The 18,168-nt window shown below is 47.6% G+C and overlaps 1 protein-coding gene across 1 annotated transcript in view; it reads right to left on the reverse strand.

Moving 5' to 3' along the window:
• Positions 1 to 18,168, reverse strand: part of HK1 (hexokinase 1) — an 84,924-nt gene that overhangs the window by 46,063 nt on the left and 20,693 nt on the right. Inside the window, exons 2-3 of the mRNA XM_017548921.1 lie at positions 14,889 to 15,051; positions 2,043 to 2,191 (exon numbers count right to left, since the gene is read on the reverse strand). Of these exons, the coding sequence (XP_017404410.1) occupies positions 2,043 to 2,191; positions 14,889 to 15,051 (312 nt within the window). The remainder of the gene's footprint in view (positions 1 to 2,042; positions 2,192 to 14,888; positions 15,052 to 18,168) is intronic.

An 18,168-nucleotide genomic window follows, 5' to 3' on the forward strand; every position in this document is an offset into this window, starting at 1 on the left:
AAAAAAAAAAAAAAGCAGCAGAGGAAGAAACAAAGACAGCAGGAAATGAAGTGATTCTAGGACTGAGAAGAGGGGAAGATGAGGACAGAGGCTGGGAGAGACAAAGCGGGCAGTGGTAAGAAGGTGAGGGCACTCCCTTAACTAACAAACCTTGCTCCTAAAAAGTCAAGCCAAAACACACAGGGAATGTTTGCAGCACAGGGTGAGTTTCAGTGGTGACTGTGCCAGGCTTAGGTGGCTCAACCTAAGGGCCATGCGAAACAGAGTGATAGGCCAGTGTGTGCTCCAAACAGAAAGTGCAGGATGCCAAACCCTGGGCTGCCAGCCATCTGTGAAGAGGAGCAACGCTGCAGCCAACTGGGCATGGTCAAGAGACCTACCAGCTGGCAGCCTTTATGCAGGCACCAGATGGATGGGCCGGTGTCTGCAGCCCAGTGATGGAGGGGTAGCAGGGGAGCCTTCGGGCAGGGCCATCCAGTAGAGATGCACCCAGCTTTGGTGGCCTACCATATATAAACTGGCTCACCTGCTCTAGTGACAGTGTCACCTGTGACGCTCACTGTGACATAATCTGAAGGGCTCTGAACCCACACCCCAAGGGAGCAGGTTAGCCAGGATTAGCCCTTGTCTCTTGGACAAAGAAAAGGCTTGGGGCTTGCTCCAGGTCCTACCCACAGGAACTTAAGAACAAAGCAGAGTCAAGAGGAGAAGGCTCCTGGGTCTCATCTCAAAGTCCACGCCAGAACAAACAGGTTCCCTGGAGATCTTAGTCATGAACATTGCGGTGAGCACACCCTCCTTAAAGCAAACATTTGGCCAGCTCTGAGAACATATGCTGGACAGCAGCCACGATTCAGGAGGCGAGCCAGACTAAAGGAGCCAGAACGTCTATAGGAGAGAAGAGAAGTACACCCCTGCGCCACAACGGGCTTAGGGACCCAGATATGATATGAAGGCCTGCAGTAGAGGCTACCTGAGCTCTGATCACAGAGTCCTCAGTGAGCTAGAGACCCACCACTCACCTGACCCAGATAGGAGCAGGCAGGTGGATAGGCCCTTCCTAGTCATGCCCACAGCCCTTTGAGCAAGGAGGAAGGGCAGCCGTTCCTGGGGTGCAGTGTGGGGAGCCCCAGTGGGAGAGTGAAAGGAAGGGACGGTGATGACCCTGCTTCCTCTGCTTTCTGTGCCAAGGGCTTGCACAATGCTGTTCTAAATCAGGTAACAAGAAGCCACCAAATAGCCCATAGCTGTGAGCCCTCATTCCTGCCCAACAAGGCCACAGCCACACCCTACAAGGCCAGGGCCTCTGGTAAGTGGGTGAGGCCAATGACCAAAAGAAAGGGGCATTTTTGGCTGGGTACGGTGGCTCACGCCTGTAATCCCAGCACTTTGGGAGACCAAGGTAGGTGGATCACAAGGTCAGGAGTTTGAGACCAGTCTGGCCAACATAGTAAAACCCCATCTTTGCTAAAAATACAAAAAAATTAGCCAAGTGTGGTGGTGTGTGCCTGTAATCCCAGCTACTCCAGAGGCTGAGGCAGAAGAATCACAAGAACCCGGGAGGCAGAGGTTGCAGTGAGCCAAGATCATGCCATTGCACTCCAGCCTGAGCAACAGTGCGAGCCTCCGTCTCCAAAAAAAAAAAAAAAAAAAAAAAAAAAAACCAGGGGTGCGGGAGGCATTTTCACCTAGGGCTCTGCTAAACCTGCACCAGGGAACTGACCCCAGGATCCACAGGGAATGAGAACATTTACCCAACAGAGCTGCAGGGTCTTCCTCCTCAAACCCAGACTCTGCAAGTCCAAGCAGCCCACTCCCACTGCATCAGTTTACCCAGACGGAGGGCCTCTGTGTAAGCACAGCCCCCACACAGGCTGCCACATCCTCTGCCCAGGAGTCCTTTTACATATGCACTTATGAAGGACTCTTTCCAGCAACCCTATTCCAGGAGCTTGGAATGCCAGTGCTTTGAGGCCTGGTTCCTGGAGGAATCCTAGGGGATGCTAGCCCAATGGGGTGACCCAGAGGGAGCAAGGACCCACCTGGCTTCCACTGCCGTGCACGATGTTCTCTGGGATGTCATAAACCTCAGACTCCATGCGAACATTCTGGTTTTTCTCATGATTCACTTGCACCCGCAGAATTCGGAAGGAAGAGCCACCAAGATCCAGGGCAATGAAATCTCCCTTTTCTGTTTAGGGAGACAACAGGTATCACATCAGATTCAGATGTTAAGAGGAAGCCACATACCATGCCCGCCTTCCTGGCAGGGCCTAGGCCCTGTCTGCTTCCCCCTGTCACGTGCTGTTATCAGCCAGAAAGCAGCAATCATGCAAATTTCATCCAACCACTGCCATATATGCAGAGTAGGCAAGAGAAACCCTATCCTAGTCCTTAGACTAGGAGTCCTTAGACAGAAATAGCTTCAAGCAATCCCAGTCTCTTACTTCTGACTATAGGGAAATGGAAGTACTGAATTAAGTATAAATTCCCACCCCATGTTTCTCGTCTCTTAACCTATTTCAAATACAGCACTGATATGCTGAAATAAAAAAATCCCACAGCATTTCAACTCAGACAAGGCCCTACATCTGAGGTCCACCCAGTGCCCTCCATGTCAGGTCCGACGTCGATTACTCCAGGGCTCCACTTACTCCACAGGGTTGTATTTTATTATTGTCGTAAAATACGCATAGCATAAAATTCACCACTGCAACCATTTTTAGGTGTACTATTTAGTAGCATTAAGTACATTCACAATGTTCTGCAACCATTACCAGTATTTTCAAAATGTTTTCACCACCCCAACACAAACTCTAGAACTATTAAGCAATAACTCCCATTTCCCCTCACCCTCAGTCCCCAGTAACCACGATTCTACTCTGTCTCTATGAACTTGTCTATTCTGGATAATTCATACAAGAAGAATCACATAGTATTTGTCCTTCTGGTACCGGCTTATTCCTCTTAGCATAATGTTTTCAAGGTTCATCCATATTTTAAGAATTCTACGTTTTTTTTGTTTTTTTTGTTTTTTTGTTTTTTTTAAATTAATAGAGAAAGAGTCTTGCTCTGTCACCTGGGCTACAGTACAGTGGTGTGATCATAGCTCACTGCAGTCTCAAGCTCCTGGGCCCCAGAGATCCTCCCACTTTAGCCTCTCAAGTAGCTGGGTCTACAGGCAGGTATGAGCCACCTTGTCCTCAACAGAATTTCATCTTTTTTTTTTTTTGAGACGGAGTTTCGCTCTTATTACCCAGGCTGGAGTGCAGTGGCATGATCTCGGCTCACTGTAACCTCTGCCTCCTGGGTTCAAGTGATTCTTCTGCCTCAGCCTCCTGAGTAGCTGGGATTACAGGTAACACAAGCCACAACCAAACATTCTCTACCCTACATCTTATTAGTTACCCTCACAATGCTCCCAGAAAAATCAGTTAAGATCTGTTTCACTTGTGATGCTACAGTGACATCCCCAATGTCCTAGCATCTATCACAGCAGGGGTGACAGCCACCTCTGCCTTCCAGAGCACATGATCCACCAAACCCTCAATCCTATGGCAGTGGGGTATCTCCTTTTCCTAGGTAAGAAAAGATTTTTATTACATCTTACATAACAGCATTATTATTATTTTTTTTTTTTTTTTTGAGACGGAGTTTCGCTCTTGTTACCCAGGCTGGAGTGCAATGGCGCAATCTCGGCTCACCGCAACCTCCGCCTCCTGGGTTCAGGCAATTCTCCTGCCTCAGCCTCCTGAGCAGCTGGGACTACAGGCACGCGCCACCATGCCCAGCTAATTTTTTGTATTTTTAGTAGAGACGGGGTTTCACCATGTTGACCAGGATGGTCTTGATCTCTTGACCTCGTGATCCACCCGCCTCAGCCTCCCAAAGTGCTGGGATTACAGGCTTGAGCCACCGCGCCCGGCCTATAACAGCATTATTGAAACTTAATTCACATACCATATAATTAACCCATTTAAAGTACACAATTCAGCGGTTTTTAGTGTATTCTGAGTTATGTAACCATTACCACAGCCAATTTTAGAACATTTTCATTTATTTCAAAAGGAAATCCTGTACCCTTTAACTATCACCTCCCAAGCCCCTCATCCTCCTCCAGTCCCAAGCAACCACTAATCTATTTTCTGTTGCTATAGATTTACCTATTCTGGACATTTCACATCAATGAAATCATACAGTGGCTAGGCGAGGTGGCTCACGCCTGTAATCCCAACACTTTGGGAGGCTGGGGTAGGTGGATCACTTGAGCTCAGGAGTTTGAGACCAACCTGGGCAAGACGGCAAAGCCCTGTCTCTACCAAAAATACAAAAAAAGATTAGACAGGCATGGTGGTGTGCGCCTGTAATCCCAGCTACTCAGAGACTGAGGTAGGAGAATCACCTGAGCCCTGGGGGCGCTGAGGATGCAGTGAGCTGAAATCACGCCACTGCACTCCAGCCTGGGCGACAGAGTGAGATCCTGTCTCAAAAAACCAAAGAAGAAAAGAAATCACACAGTATATGACCTTGTATGACTGGCTCATTTCAGTCAAATGTTTAGCAAAATGTTTTTAACGTTCATCATGTTATAGCGCATATCAGACTTTATCCCTTTTAATGGCTGACTGTTACATTCTATGGATATAACATATTTTATTTATTCATTTGTCTACTGATAGACATTTGGTTTGTTTCCACCTTTTGGCTATTACGAACAGCACTACTATGAATATTTGTGCCCAAGTTTTTGTGAGGACATGTTTCCATTTCTCTTGGGTATATACCTAGGACTAAAATCGCCATCAAATTGTTACCCATGTTGAACTTTTCAAAGAATTACCACCCTTCTTCAAAGCAGCTGCACCATTTTACATTCCTACCAGTAATGCATGAAGTTTCCAATTCTCCGTGTCTTCAACACTTATTACGGTCTGACTTTTTATCAATTTGCATTTCTCTGATGACTAATGATGTTGAGTACATTTCTATGTGCTTACAGGACATTTGGAGATATGACTATTCAGATCCTTTGTCCATTTTAAACACTTGGCTTATTTGTCTTTTTTTTTTTGAGATAGTCTTGCTCTGTAGCCCAGGCTGGAGTTCAGTGGTAAGATCTCAGCTCACTGCAACCTTGGCCTCCCAGATTCAAGCGATTCTCCTGCCTCAGCCTCTTGAGTAGCTAGGATTACAGGTGTGCACTAACACACCTGGTTAGTGTTTGTATTTTTACTAGAAATGGGTTATTACCATGTTGGTCAGGCTGGTCTCGAACTCCTGACCTCATGATCCACCCACCTTGGCTCCCAAAATGTTGGGATTACAGGTGTGAGCCACCACTCCTGGCCTTGTCTTTTATGCGTTGAGTTGTAAAAGTTCTTTTTATGGGCCAGGCATGGTGGCTCATGCCTGTAACCCCAACACTGGGAGAATGAGGCAGGCAGATCACAACGTCAGGAGATCAAGACCATCTGGGCAAACATGGTGAAACCCTGTCTCTACTAAAAATACAAAAATTAGCTGGGCATGGTGGCACTTGCCTGTAGTCCCAGCTACTCAGGAGGCTCAGGCAGGAGAATTGCTTGAACCCAGGAGGAGGCAGAGGTTGCAGTGAGCCAAGATCACACCACTGCACTACAACCTGAGCAATAGTGCATGACTCTCCGATTCAAAAAAAAAAAAAAAAATTCTTTTTATGTTCTAGATATAAATCATTTATCAGATATATGACTGGCAAATATTTTCTCCCATTCTGTGGATTGTCTTTCCTTTTTTTATGGTATCCTTTGAAGCACAAACGTTTTTATTTTTGTTGCTGTTGTTGTTGTGTTTGAGCAAGGGATCCTCCCACCTCAGCCTCCCTAGTAGCTGGAACTACAGGCATGTGCCACCACCCCCAGCCAACTTTTTTTTGTATTTTGTGTAGTGACAGAGTTTCACCATGTTGCCCAGGCTAGTCTTAAACTCTTAGGCTCAGGCGATGCACCTGCCTGGGCCTCCCAAAGTTCTGGGATTACAGGCATAAGCAATCATACCTGGCCTGTTTTAGGTTTTTATGGAAGCACCATCACACAGTCATGATTGACTAAATAACTGACCATTGGTTTATTCGCTCAATTTTCTGGCTCTCTCCCTCCCTGAAGGCGGCATGGGGGCTGGGGCTGAAAGCAACCCTCTGATCACATGGTTGGTTCCCCTGGCAACCAGCCCCCATCCTGAGGCTATCCAGGGGCCCACCAAGGATGAAAAGACACAGTCTTTTCACCCAGGAAATTACAAGGAATTTAGGAACTCTGGGATTCTCCTAGCACCTCTATCACTCAGGAAATTACAAGGATTTTAGAAGATAAATGCTAGAGACTAGGAGCAGAGACCAACATGTAAGTGTCTTATTTCACACATTGGTTGGTTGGTTTTTTTTTTAATGACAGCTTTATTGAGATATAATTAACATAGCAAACAATTTTTACCTAAAGTGAAAAATTCCGTGGTTTTCAGCATATTTAGAGTTGTGCAACCATTACCACTATCTAATTTTAGAAAATTTTCATCACCCCAAAAGAAATTCCATATCCATTAACAACCATTCACCATTTCCTCCCAACCTCCCTATTCCCCAGAAACCACTAATGTACTTTCCGTCTCTACAGATGCCCCTATTCCAGACATTCGATAGAAATGGAATCATACAATATTAGGTCCTTTGTGTCTGGCTTTCACCCAGCATAAGGTTTTCAAGGCTCATCTATGCTGTAGCATGGATCAGTACCTCATTCCTTTATATGAACCGATTATATTCCATTACATGTATATATCACATGTAGCCACTGGTTTTAAATTATTTATGGTCCAAAAGAAAGAACAAGGGAGAATGCTGGGAAGCATTCTCATAGATTTGGCAGAAATTCTGACCCTGACTTGGTGGCACTGTACAAATCAATATAGGATTTTCTTTGGGCGTCCACTGGAATCCTAACTCCAATAGTACTTTACCACTAGGTTAAAAAATTGAATTCTCACTCTGTCGCCCAGGCTGGAGTACAGTGGTGCAACGTCCACCTCCCAGGTTTAAGCAATTCTCCTGCCTCAGCCTCCCAGGTAGCTAAGACCACAGGTGGTGCAATCTCAGCTCACTGTAACCTCTGCCTCCCAGGCTCAAGCAAGCCTCCCAACTCAGTCCCCCAAGTAGCTGGGAGTACAGGCATGGGCCACCACACCTGGCTAATTTTGGTATTTTTTGTAGAGACAGGGTTTCATCATGTTGCCCAGGCTGGTCCGGAACTCCTGGGCTCAGGAGATCCTCCAGCCTTGGCCTTCCAAAGTGCCGGGATTAGAGGCTTGAGACATCGCGCCCAGCCTCATGGCTCCTTTCTTTAACAGGCACAGGCCAGCAGGGTCCCCAGGAATTAGGGTCAGAGAAGAAAGGGTGGCGTGAGATGCCAGAGTAACGCTAAATATTGGACACTTCACACACTTGTAAATGGGAGTCATAGATTTGAGGGGGGCCTGGATAAACAGCCCCTGAAGGTAGTCACAAGGGGTCTCTCTCAGCCCCTGATCCTTCCCCCTGAGCAGTGACCCTGGTTCCATTTGACAGTGTGCTTTGTGGTTGCTAAAAGTAGTAGTTGTACCTATTAGTTTATGGATAAGGAAGCTCCAGCCAAACTCGCTGAATGGCTCACTCATGGTCACACCTGTGGCAAGACCAGGGTGACCCCTCCCTTCCCTTATCCCTTATACTTGGCAAATACTGCGGTGCTCAGAGAGTGTGTGTGTGTGGTTTTTGTTTTTTTTTTTTTTTGATACAGCGTCTCACTCTGTCACCCAGAATGAAGTGCAGTGGTACGATCTTGGCTCACTGCAACCTCCCACTCCCAGGTTCAAGCAATCCTCCCACCTCAGCCACCCAAGTAGCTGAGATTACAAGCACGGGCCACCATACCTGGCTAATTTTTGTACTTTTAGTAGAGATGAAGTTTCACCATGTTGGCCAGGCTTGTCTTGAACTCCTGACCTCAAGTGATTGACCCGCCTTGGCCTCCCAAAGTTCTGCGATTACAGGTATGAGCCACAGTGCCCAGCCACGATGCTCATTATTTTTATGTGTATGTCTTACCTTCATCAACTGGATGATAAGCAACTTGAAAGCAAAGGCAATTTAGCAGGCTTACCTCCCTCCCCTGAGTACTGAGCCTTACAGGTGGCAGGCAGGCAGCGAGTGTCTGCTGCTAGCTCAGTGAGAAACGGCTGCACCAAATGTATGGTCCATTTGGTCCTATACTCTGCTGGGCAAAAGACACTGAGGAATGATGTCTGTTAAGGACAACAAGATTACTGATAAATTTGCTGGATAACTATGCTCCCATTTTTCACCTATGAGGTTAGAAGTGGGGCTGAATCCCTGCTCTAGCTCCAGGGGGACCAATGTGTGATCCAGGCATGGGATCCAGGGCCGTCCCAGGTCACCCATCTTGTCCATTGTGATTGGATCAGGATGAGCACATGACCCCAGTCAGCCAATCACAGCCCTCTCCAAGACCATCACTGGTCCCTTGGGGAGCAAGCCTGCTCTTTGCGCAGAGATAGCTGGCTATAAGGGGAAGCATCGGCCTAGAGCTGCAGGGGCCGTCTCTACCTATAAGAGGAGACAAAAAGAAGCCAACACAGAGGAAAGAAGCTGACTGAACGAGTAAGAGACAGATGAATCCCTGGATACAGAAGTCAACTCACAGCCAGACTTCCCAGTTACAAAAAACTAGAATTCTCTTTTTTTCTTAAATGATTTGAGTTAGATTTCTTTCAGCTACAACCAGAAGGCTCCCAAGTTCAATATTCTTTGTCAGAGGATGAATCCCCCACATACCCACTTGCCCACCATAACAAAAGGGACCTATCAGTTCTTTCTGTATTTTTGTTTTTTGTTTTTTTTGAGACGGAGTCTCACTCTGTTGCCCAGGCTGGAGTGCAGTGGCAGCAATCTTGGCTCACCACCTCTGCCTCCCGGGTTCAAGCAATTCTTCTGCCTCAGCCTCCCCAGTAGCTGGGACTACAGGCATGTGCCACCATGCACAGCTAAGTTTTGTATTTTTTTTAGTAGAGATGGGGTTTCACTATATTGGCCAGGCTGATCTCAAACTCCTGACCTTGTGATCCACCCACCTTAGCCTCCCAAAGTGCTGGGATTACAGGTGTGAGCCACTGCACCCCGCCTATCAGTCCGTTTTACCTCCGGTTGGCTCTGATTCAGGGCTGTCATGTCCAGTCACCTCCTTACAGAGACTGGAGTTGCAGCCTGCATGCTCGCCCACATCTTGTGTGGCTAGCTCAGGGGTAGGTGTGAGACAGCCTGCCTTGGTTTGACCCTTTTCTCTGCCTCCTCCTCCTGTAACATCACAGAGATGCCAGTGAATCCTGAAAACCTCCGCTTCCTGCAGGGGCTCAGCATACACATTTAGGCCTGCTGGGTGGGGTCCCTGGACTGGCTCCACGAGTTAGGAAAGACTTTCCCAAGGAATTCTTACAAAGCCAGTTATTAAATCACAATACTGATGAGGATGATGATGACCCACTGGAACTCATGGTGGTTTGCAGTTTTCTGAAGACTCTCATTTGATCCTGGTGACAGCCTGGTGAGGCAGGTGGGACAGGGATTACCATGGCCATTTTACACATGAGGAAATAGAAGCTCAGAAGTTAAGTGGCTTCTCCAAGGTCACACAGGTCAGGAGTGGCAAACTCAGAAATTGATTCAGTGTTCTAGATTTTTATTTCCTTTTTTCTTTGGCTACAAGTTCTGCAGTAATAGGTTTCTTCCCAACTTCCTCTTTCAATCTTTGGTCTCAAACCTTCCCTCCTGCTACTGGGACCTCCTACTTGTGAACTCTGCTCACATTTCCCATTTCCACTGAAGCTGGGAGAACCGCTCTTCAAGAGAAGGCTCATTAAGCAAAACATCCAAAGGGCCACTGGCAATTCTCCACTTTCTAATGACAGCCATTATTACCAGTAAATAATGGAAAACAAACACAGGACAGATGTGTCTTGAGTCCCAGCCTGTGCTGGAATATAGGGCAAGCAAAAACTCTGCCTGCAGGAAATGCCTGCCTGAGTCCAGCTCAATGAATTGACTTTTTTTTTTTTTGAGATGGAGTCTCTGTCGCCCAAGCTGGAGTGCAGTGGAACAATCTCGGCTCACTGCAACTTCTGCCTCCTGGGTTCAAAGTGATTCTCGTGCCTCAGCCTCCCAGGTGCTAAGATTACAGGCCCCTGTCACCATGCCCAGCTAATTTTTGTATTTTTAGTAGAGGTGGGGCTTCGCCATATTGTCCAAGCCGATCTTGAATTCCTGACCTCAGGTGATCCGCCCACCTCAGCCTCCCACAGTGCTGGGAGTACACGTGTGAGCCACCATGTCCAGCCTCAGTGAATTAATTCTGTACATGAGATACAAAGGCATTCCTGACCATCTACAATCCAGCTACCTGATGGGAACTCCACGCTTTCATCAAAAACCTGACAGGAACACGAGACACTCAGGAGGTTTCAGAGATGGAGAGGAATATCTGAGATAACCCAACAATCTTTCCATATAAGAAAACTAAGACAGGCCGGGTGCGGTGGCTCACGCCTGTAGTCCCAGTACTTTGGGAGGCCGAGGCGGGTGGATCATGAGGTGAAGAGATCGAGACCATTCTGGCCAACATGGGAAAACCCTGTCTCTACTAAACATGTAAAAATTAGCTGGGCGTGGTGGTACATGCCTGTAGTCCCAGCTACTTGGGAGGCTGAGGCAGGAGAATCTCTTGAACCTGAGAGGCGGAGGTTGCCGTGAGCCGAGATCGCACCACTGTACTCCAGCGACAGAGACTCTGTCTCAAAAAAAAAAAAGAAAACTTAGCCCAAATGCTGCTAGAAGAGAAAGTAAATATTTTTCTTCTGTTGACTGGAAAGTAGTACTATGAATATTTAGGGTCCCAAAATAACCATGACTATACTGTAAATGGCTCTGTTTTGCATGAAAAAAAAGATAAAAAGATAATGGCACATTCAAGCTTCTAGCAAATATGTTTTTTACTTCTCCTTTGCGTGAAAACTTCTCTTTTGGGTAAAGACTGTGCTAGAAACAACGAAGCTGAAACCAAGAAATATCCAATGGTATTTGGCCTCCAAAAGCTTACACGCTAACTAGCACATATATTTATCCTTAGAGATAAATGAGAAAAGGAGAAAAAAAGGGACATTTCAAGAATGGGGGAGGCTGGACACAGAGGGACAGCAGTTCCCAAGAGACTAGGTAGTGAGGGAAACAAAATATTTCACCCCAAAATATGGCTTCCTGGTATGATGAGTATTTTGAACTAAAGGCCCTTAAAGATCAACGGATTCTGGAAGACGCTTTTCTCCTATCTACATAAAGACCCCACAGACCCTCCAAGGAGAACTCTGCCCTTACCCTCCCTGTTATCTCATTATCTACTGCAGAAAAGAAGACTGAAGAATGTGACCACACCTGAATGGACCTTTTTAAAGGTCCATGGACCCTAGGCTGGGCGCAGTGGCTCACGCCTGTAATCCTAGCACGTTGGGGGTCCGAGGCGGGTGGATCACGAGGTCAGGAATTCCAGACCAGCTGAACCAACATGGTGAAATCCCATCTCTACTAAAAATACAAAAATTAGCTGGGCGTGGTGCTGGGCGCCTATAATCCCAGCTACTTAGGAGGCTGAGGCAGGAGAACTGCTTGAACGGGGAGGCAGAGGTTGCAGTGAGCCAAGATTGCTCCGCTGCACTCTAACCTGGGCAAGAGAGCAAGGTATATTGCGCTAAGTGAAACTTGTCAAATAAATCCTCCTTTTAAAAACTGCAGAAAAAAAAAAAAAGTCTGTCTCTCATTCAATTTCCAAAGAGAACCGGTACTGGTTAATCTCTATTCCCTGATCCCTTCATTCTCCCCAGTAAACATTTATTATTCCCTGTCTCCTGCCTCCCCTTTCAAAAGAGGGCCCCACTAGGATACTTGGGTCATCACTCTGTGATTCTCCCCCAGGCATGTTAATTAATGTGCATGACCTTTCTCCTATTAATCTGCCTTTTGTGAGTTGATTTTTCAGCAAACATTCAGAGCGCAAAGGGGAAGTTTTCCCTTGCCCCCTACAGTAGCTTAGAAGAGGGAATTCTATTTAACCAAATCACCAAGGTTAAAAGGCTTCAGCCAGGCATGGTGGCTCACACCTGTAATCCCAGCACTTTGGGAGGTAACAGGATCACTTGAGTCTAGGAGTTCGAGATCAGCCTGGGCAACACGGCAAAACTCTACCTCTACGAAATAACAAAAACAAAAAACCTTACTGCCTATAAAAAACTGTTCAAAGGGGGAAAAAATTAAAAATGAGCTGATAGGTATCAAAATGCATGTATCAGATATGTTTTCAGAAATGCTTCTGAAAAATCAGTTGAATTCCAAAACTCTGCATCTAGTCGACCAGGGTAGAGGGCAGTGAGAAAGCAAAGGGTTGTTTTCTTCCTTTGCCTTGGAAATCACATCACCACTCAGGCATTTCTCCACCGTGGTGAGCGCCAATTTATCCCTCTTGGGGTTTGGGATTACCACTAATTCTGTCGCTAATTACTGCAGGTGAAGCAGTGATTAACATTACAAAAAGGGAACAGCACTATGGATTTACTATTAAGGAGACCCAAATTCTGATTACTCCGGAGATCTCCAGATTCGTGGATGATAAAAGAGCCAGGAGGCAGGGGGAGGTGAAGATGGAAGCCGGAAGCGTGCAGAACACAAAGGGGCAGGGAATGGACTGGGTGGGGCTGGGTATCCAAGTCCTTAGCATCAACAGCAATCTCTTTGCAGGGCTGTAGGGACCATTCCAAGGGAAGTGTGGGTTCTGGGGCACATTAACTGAACCCACCCATAAATATTTGAAATGGGGGGTACCGTTTCTATGAATCTCTAAAAGGGGGTGAAAAATAAATTTCACAAATGAGTATGAGTTCTGAGCCTTTTTTGGAGAAGTAGCCAATATGGCAAATTGCTAGATTTCTACTGCACTGGGATCACATTTTGGGACTCTCAATCCTGGAAATGGTTTGTGAACGAGAGAGGGAGAGCACCCCTGCTGACATAGGGCCCTGGGACACTGGCTGGCTTGAGAGCAGGGCTAGGGGGAAGGAGGCGAAGTGTCTCCTCCTCCCCTGTGTCTGCCCTGGGCCAGTCACACAGGGCTAGGTGCCTTGCCAGGGATCAGGTATCCGTCTGAGCTCTCCCAAGCAAAGCCAAAGCAGGTGCTCTCCTGGGCACTGCCCATACCCACCTCCCCCACCCTCCTCTTATCTCAGCTGAAAGCAGTCAGAGCCATGCCCCTGCTCCAGAGCTCTCATCCTGGAAAGGTTCCAGTGCTCTTGGCTATAGGTGACATCCATGGCTGGGAAAAAGGAAAAGTGAACTATAAGGGTCTTTCTTCGCCAGCCAGAGACAAAAGAACACACCAAGGGCAGACCACAGTCTAGTCTAATCACTGATGGTCAGAATCTCTTTAGTAGTTCTTAAAAAGCTAAAAGTAGGTGCAAGTAATCAACACCTAAACAAAAGGACAGAGGTGAAGTAGGCTTTTAAACAGCCAAAGAAACATCAGAGAGATACATGCTAATATGTGAGCATGAAGTAGACCCCACCCATGGCCACAGTAAACAGTACATGTCCTCTTTATCAACGTCCATATCTCATTCAGGATGACTGCAGGCAGAGGGCAGAGGTCTTTCCTGCCGCAAGCAGTCTACTCCCACTTGCCCATCTTTCCAGACTGTCCGCTGCAACAGCTGCATCCATTTTGCAGGCTGCGTACAAGATGCCCCAAAACACTCCTTTAAATAAGAGCCTTGAGAGCAGGGAAGAAATCCCAGGGGTGTGTGAAGGCTGTACTCACTGGGTGTGCACTCACAACCCAAAGAGAAACCTGACTTCCTCCCGCTCTCCCTCCCTCTGCTGCCTAGAGCAGATGAGCCCCACCCTAGAGCACAGAACACAGCTCACAGGGGATTCCTGTGAAGGCACCACACTGGAGTGAGCACAGCACTCGCCTCTACAAACCAGTAACTGTGGGTCCACCAGGGAGAACAGCTTCCACTGAGCAGGCCAGACTGCACCCTCCCAGTCTCCACTCAGCCAAGTGCAGGGGCTGATGCCACTCCTCTGGGGAGGAGATACAGACAATCCTCAGGGACCCCTACCCCAAAGCCCTACTGCAGGGCATGAGCCACAGGAGGCAGAGCGAAAGGATAAAATTTTTCTTTCAATTCTACCTCCCCTTTCTATTTCTTTGTTTTGGGGGCTGCCTCAATTCTGCATCTAGGAAATCTATCCAAATGGATACTAGAATTGCCCCCTCTAAGTCTGAGACCCACCTGTCCACTAGGATTGCTATTATCTGGGGTAAGAAGAGAGGGAAGCATCGATACCCTGATGGGAGTGATTTCCCTAAAATGAGCCTTTCATTTGTTCTGGAGCTCTTCATAGAACATGAAGACATAAGAGCAACCCACACAGCATCTGTGAGACTCATCAGCACTATACTTTCTAAAGTATCACAAGCTACTAGACAGTAAAGTGGATGAGAGCAGGTCAGCCTTGTCCAACCATGGTATCCCCAGTGCCTAGCATATGGTAGATACTCAGTAGACACATACTGGATGGATGGATGGATGGATGGATGGATGGATGGATGGATGGATGATGGATCAATGGATCAGTGGATGAATGGGAGAAGTGACTGATGGAATGGTGAATGAATGAGCGAATGTATGAACAAATGAAGTTAGAAGGACGATTTCACAGAGCATTCAGCCCTCAGAGTTCAACCTCTGGGTGAGAAACTTACCAGAGCCATCGGGAATAGACCTTACAAATGTTGGCAACATTTTGACTGTGGCTGTTGGATTAAAATCCCGGGAGAGGCCATTCTTCATCTCCTTCTTGAAGCGAGTCATGATATCTACGAGAGTTTCATCGGAGAGCCGCATGGCATAGAGATACTTGTCAATCTGGAGGAGGAGGAGAAGAAAGGAGAGTGATGTCAAGAGGGAGAAGACAGGGTAGGGTAGGGTGAGGCACCCACCAGCCGAGATAGCCAGTTCCCACAGGCACAGGAACACGCACGATGGCATGTCGCACGGTGGAAGGTCATTCAACTGCCATCAACCATATCATCCAGAGCTGGCTTGCAAATGCTCTGAGCCTTAGTTCCTGGCCTGTAAAATGAACCAGACATCTCTAAGATCCTTTCCAACTCTCAAATATTACATGGTAGCTGATCTTCAACCCCCAAGTACTTGATGAAGGCAGGTTTCCTCCAGTATCAGGAACACCTCAAGCCTCCTTCCCTCTGTAGGAAGTGGCTGGCTCACTCTCACCAGGATGAGAATGACAGAGAGGCTATGAACAAGGGCTCTCGAGCCAGCCAACTGGGTTCAATCCTAACCCCACAACTTAACAGCTGTGCGAATTTCAGTTTCCTCAACTGAAAAACTGAGATGATGGATAAGACCTAACATACAAGATAAGTTCAAATGAGACAGAGAAGCGCTTGGAACACAGTAAGTGCTCAATAAACATCAGCTATTATTATTAACATGAGACAGTAGTACCGGTAGGTGTCCTTGGGCAACACTTCTAGAAAGGCAGAAGTAGTGGCGAAAGGGCTAGAACCTTTCCGAGAACACAGGGTGGCAGGTCCAGAGCACAGAAACCTTAAACCCAGCCTCATAGTATAGAGACAGCCCCTGGGCTCCCATACTGGGCCCGTGTGCCAGGACATGGGCCCTGTACCTCCAAGTCAAGCTACTCCCACCCTTCACCAGGTCTGACCCAAACTGTTCCTCTTCCTGGGTTCCCCATTCTCCTCAAGCTGCCCAGGCTCCTAACCTCAGGCACTCTGGGTTGTCACTGGCTGTCACTAGTTGTTCATCATTGATGGTACATTAGCATTTATTTTCCCAAAAAGTACTCACTGGGCACCCACTATGTGCCTGGCATTGGGCTAGACACCTGTCCTGATGGCACTATCCCTGTGGAGTCCACCAAGGGAGGTCCTTTTGTTTCACCAACCGTTCTTTCTGCTGCTCTATGTCCTGGATTGCTGATGATCGTCTACTATATCTTCAGTCTCTCCCTTTCAATCCATCTTCTACACCACTGCAGCATTAGCCCCTTAAAGTACAACCCTAATCAAGTCACGCTCTGCCCAAAGCCTTGCAATGCCTCCCATTCCCAAGGTACCTGCCCTCTGCAGGTGTGGTTCCAAGCTCTCTGAACTCTGGCCAAACCACTTCCATCATTCCTGGTAGGTGCCCCAGGCTCTCCTCCTTCTGCTATCACCTCTACCTGAAATGCCCTTCCTTTTCTTCCCAGCTCACCTAAACTTCAAGGTTCAGATCAATTGTCACTTCCTCCTGAAGATGTCCAAGTCCCTCACACTGGATTATCACCCCTCCTTTAGCACTGACCCCTAGGCAGGGTCTGGCCTGGATCCCAGCTTTCCATGTGTGTCACCTTGACCTCCCCAATTCCTCGCATGGAGACTTGCACACAGAAGGCTCCCGGTGGATAGAGAGACAGATTTATGGCCCCACAAGGCTGAAAAGACCTTGACACTTTTTTGTTTTTGAGACATAGTCTCTCTCTGTCACCCAGGCTAGAGTGCAATGATGTAATCTTGGCTCACTGCAACCTCCACCTCCCGGGTTCAAGCCATCCACCTGCCTCAGCCTCCCAAGTAGCTGGGATTACAGGCGCGCACCACCACTCCCTGCTAATTTTTGTAGTTTTAGTAGAGACAGGGTTTCACCATGTTGGCCAGGCTGGTCTCGAACTCCTGACTTCAAGTGACCCACCCACCTAGGCCTCCCAAAGTGTCTGCCAACACCCTCTGCGGCCAGGGTTGATCCTTGCCCCACCTCCCAATCACTAGCCCTACCACCTTTTTCCCTTCACAATAAAGCAGCTCAAAGAAAGGCAATCAGAAACCACCAAGAGCCTGAATAGAAATTGCCAGAAGAAACCAGGTCTGGTGGCTCATACCTGTAATCCCAGCACTTTGTGGGGCCAAGGCAGGAGAATCATTTGAGCCCAAGAGTTTGAGACCAGCCTGGGTAACAACCCCAGTTTCTACAAAAAATAAAAATTAGCTGGGCGTGGTGGCTCACGCCTGTAATCCAAGCACTTTGGAGGCCAAGGCAGGCGGATCACCTGAGGTCGGGAGTTCAAGACCAGCCTGACCAACACAGTGAAACCCCGTCTTTATAAAAATAAATAAATAAAAATTTAAAAAATAAAAATAAAAATTAGTGCAGTGTGGTGATGCCCACCTCTAGTCTTAGCTACTCAGGAGGCTGAGGCAAGAGGATCGCTTGGGCCCAAGAGGGTGAGGCTGCACTAAGCCATGATTGCACCACTGCACTCCAGCCTAAGTGACAGAGAGACTACAGCTAGTGCTCGACTTACGACCACGATTGGTTCCGACAGACTGGTCGTAACACGATTTGGTCGTAAGTTGAGTAGGCTATATGCACACGGAGATGGTAGTGCTGCCGGAAGCTGGTCCGCACTGTCGTACGCCCAGCTGGGCAACGTTTGCGCTGCCAGACGCGGAGCAGTTGTGGCTAGCGATTGTGGTCGTAAAGTCAAATGGTCTTACATTGCATAGGTCGTAAGTCAATCAATACCTGTATCTCTAAAAAAATTTGTTTTAATTGCCGAGGAGCAGTGGCTAATTCCTGTAATCCCCACACTTTGGGAGGCCAAAGCAGGCAGATTGCTTGAGGCCAGGAGTTCAAGACCAGCATGGGCAACATGGCGAAACCTCATCTCTAAAAAAATACAAAAATCAGCCAGGCATGGTGGCGTGCCCCTGTAGTCCCATAGTCCCAGCTACTCAGGAGGCTGAGGCAGGAGAACTGCTTGAGCCCAGGAAGCAGAGGCTGCAGTGAGCCGTGAGCCATGACTGTGCCACTGCACTCCAGCCTGGGTGGAAATCCAGTCTTAAAAAAAGGAAATAGGGCCGGGTGCGGTGGCTCAAGCCTGTAATCCCAGCACTTTGGGAGGCCGAGGCGGGTGGATCACGAGGTCAAGAGATCGAGACCATCCTGGTCAACATGGTGAAA

This window comes from Cebus imitator, unplaced genomic scaffold, assembly GCF_001604975.1.
Source record: "Cebus imitator isolate Cc_AM_T3 unplaced genomic scaffold, Cebus_imitator-1.0 Scaffold215, whole genome shotgun sequence".
Classification (NCBI taxonomy): domain Eukaryota; kingdom Metazoa; phylum Chordata; class Mammalia; order Primates; family Cebidae; genus Cebus; species Cebus imitator.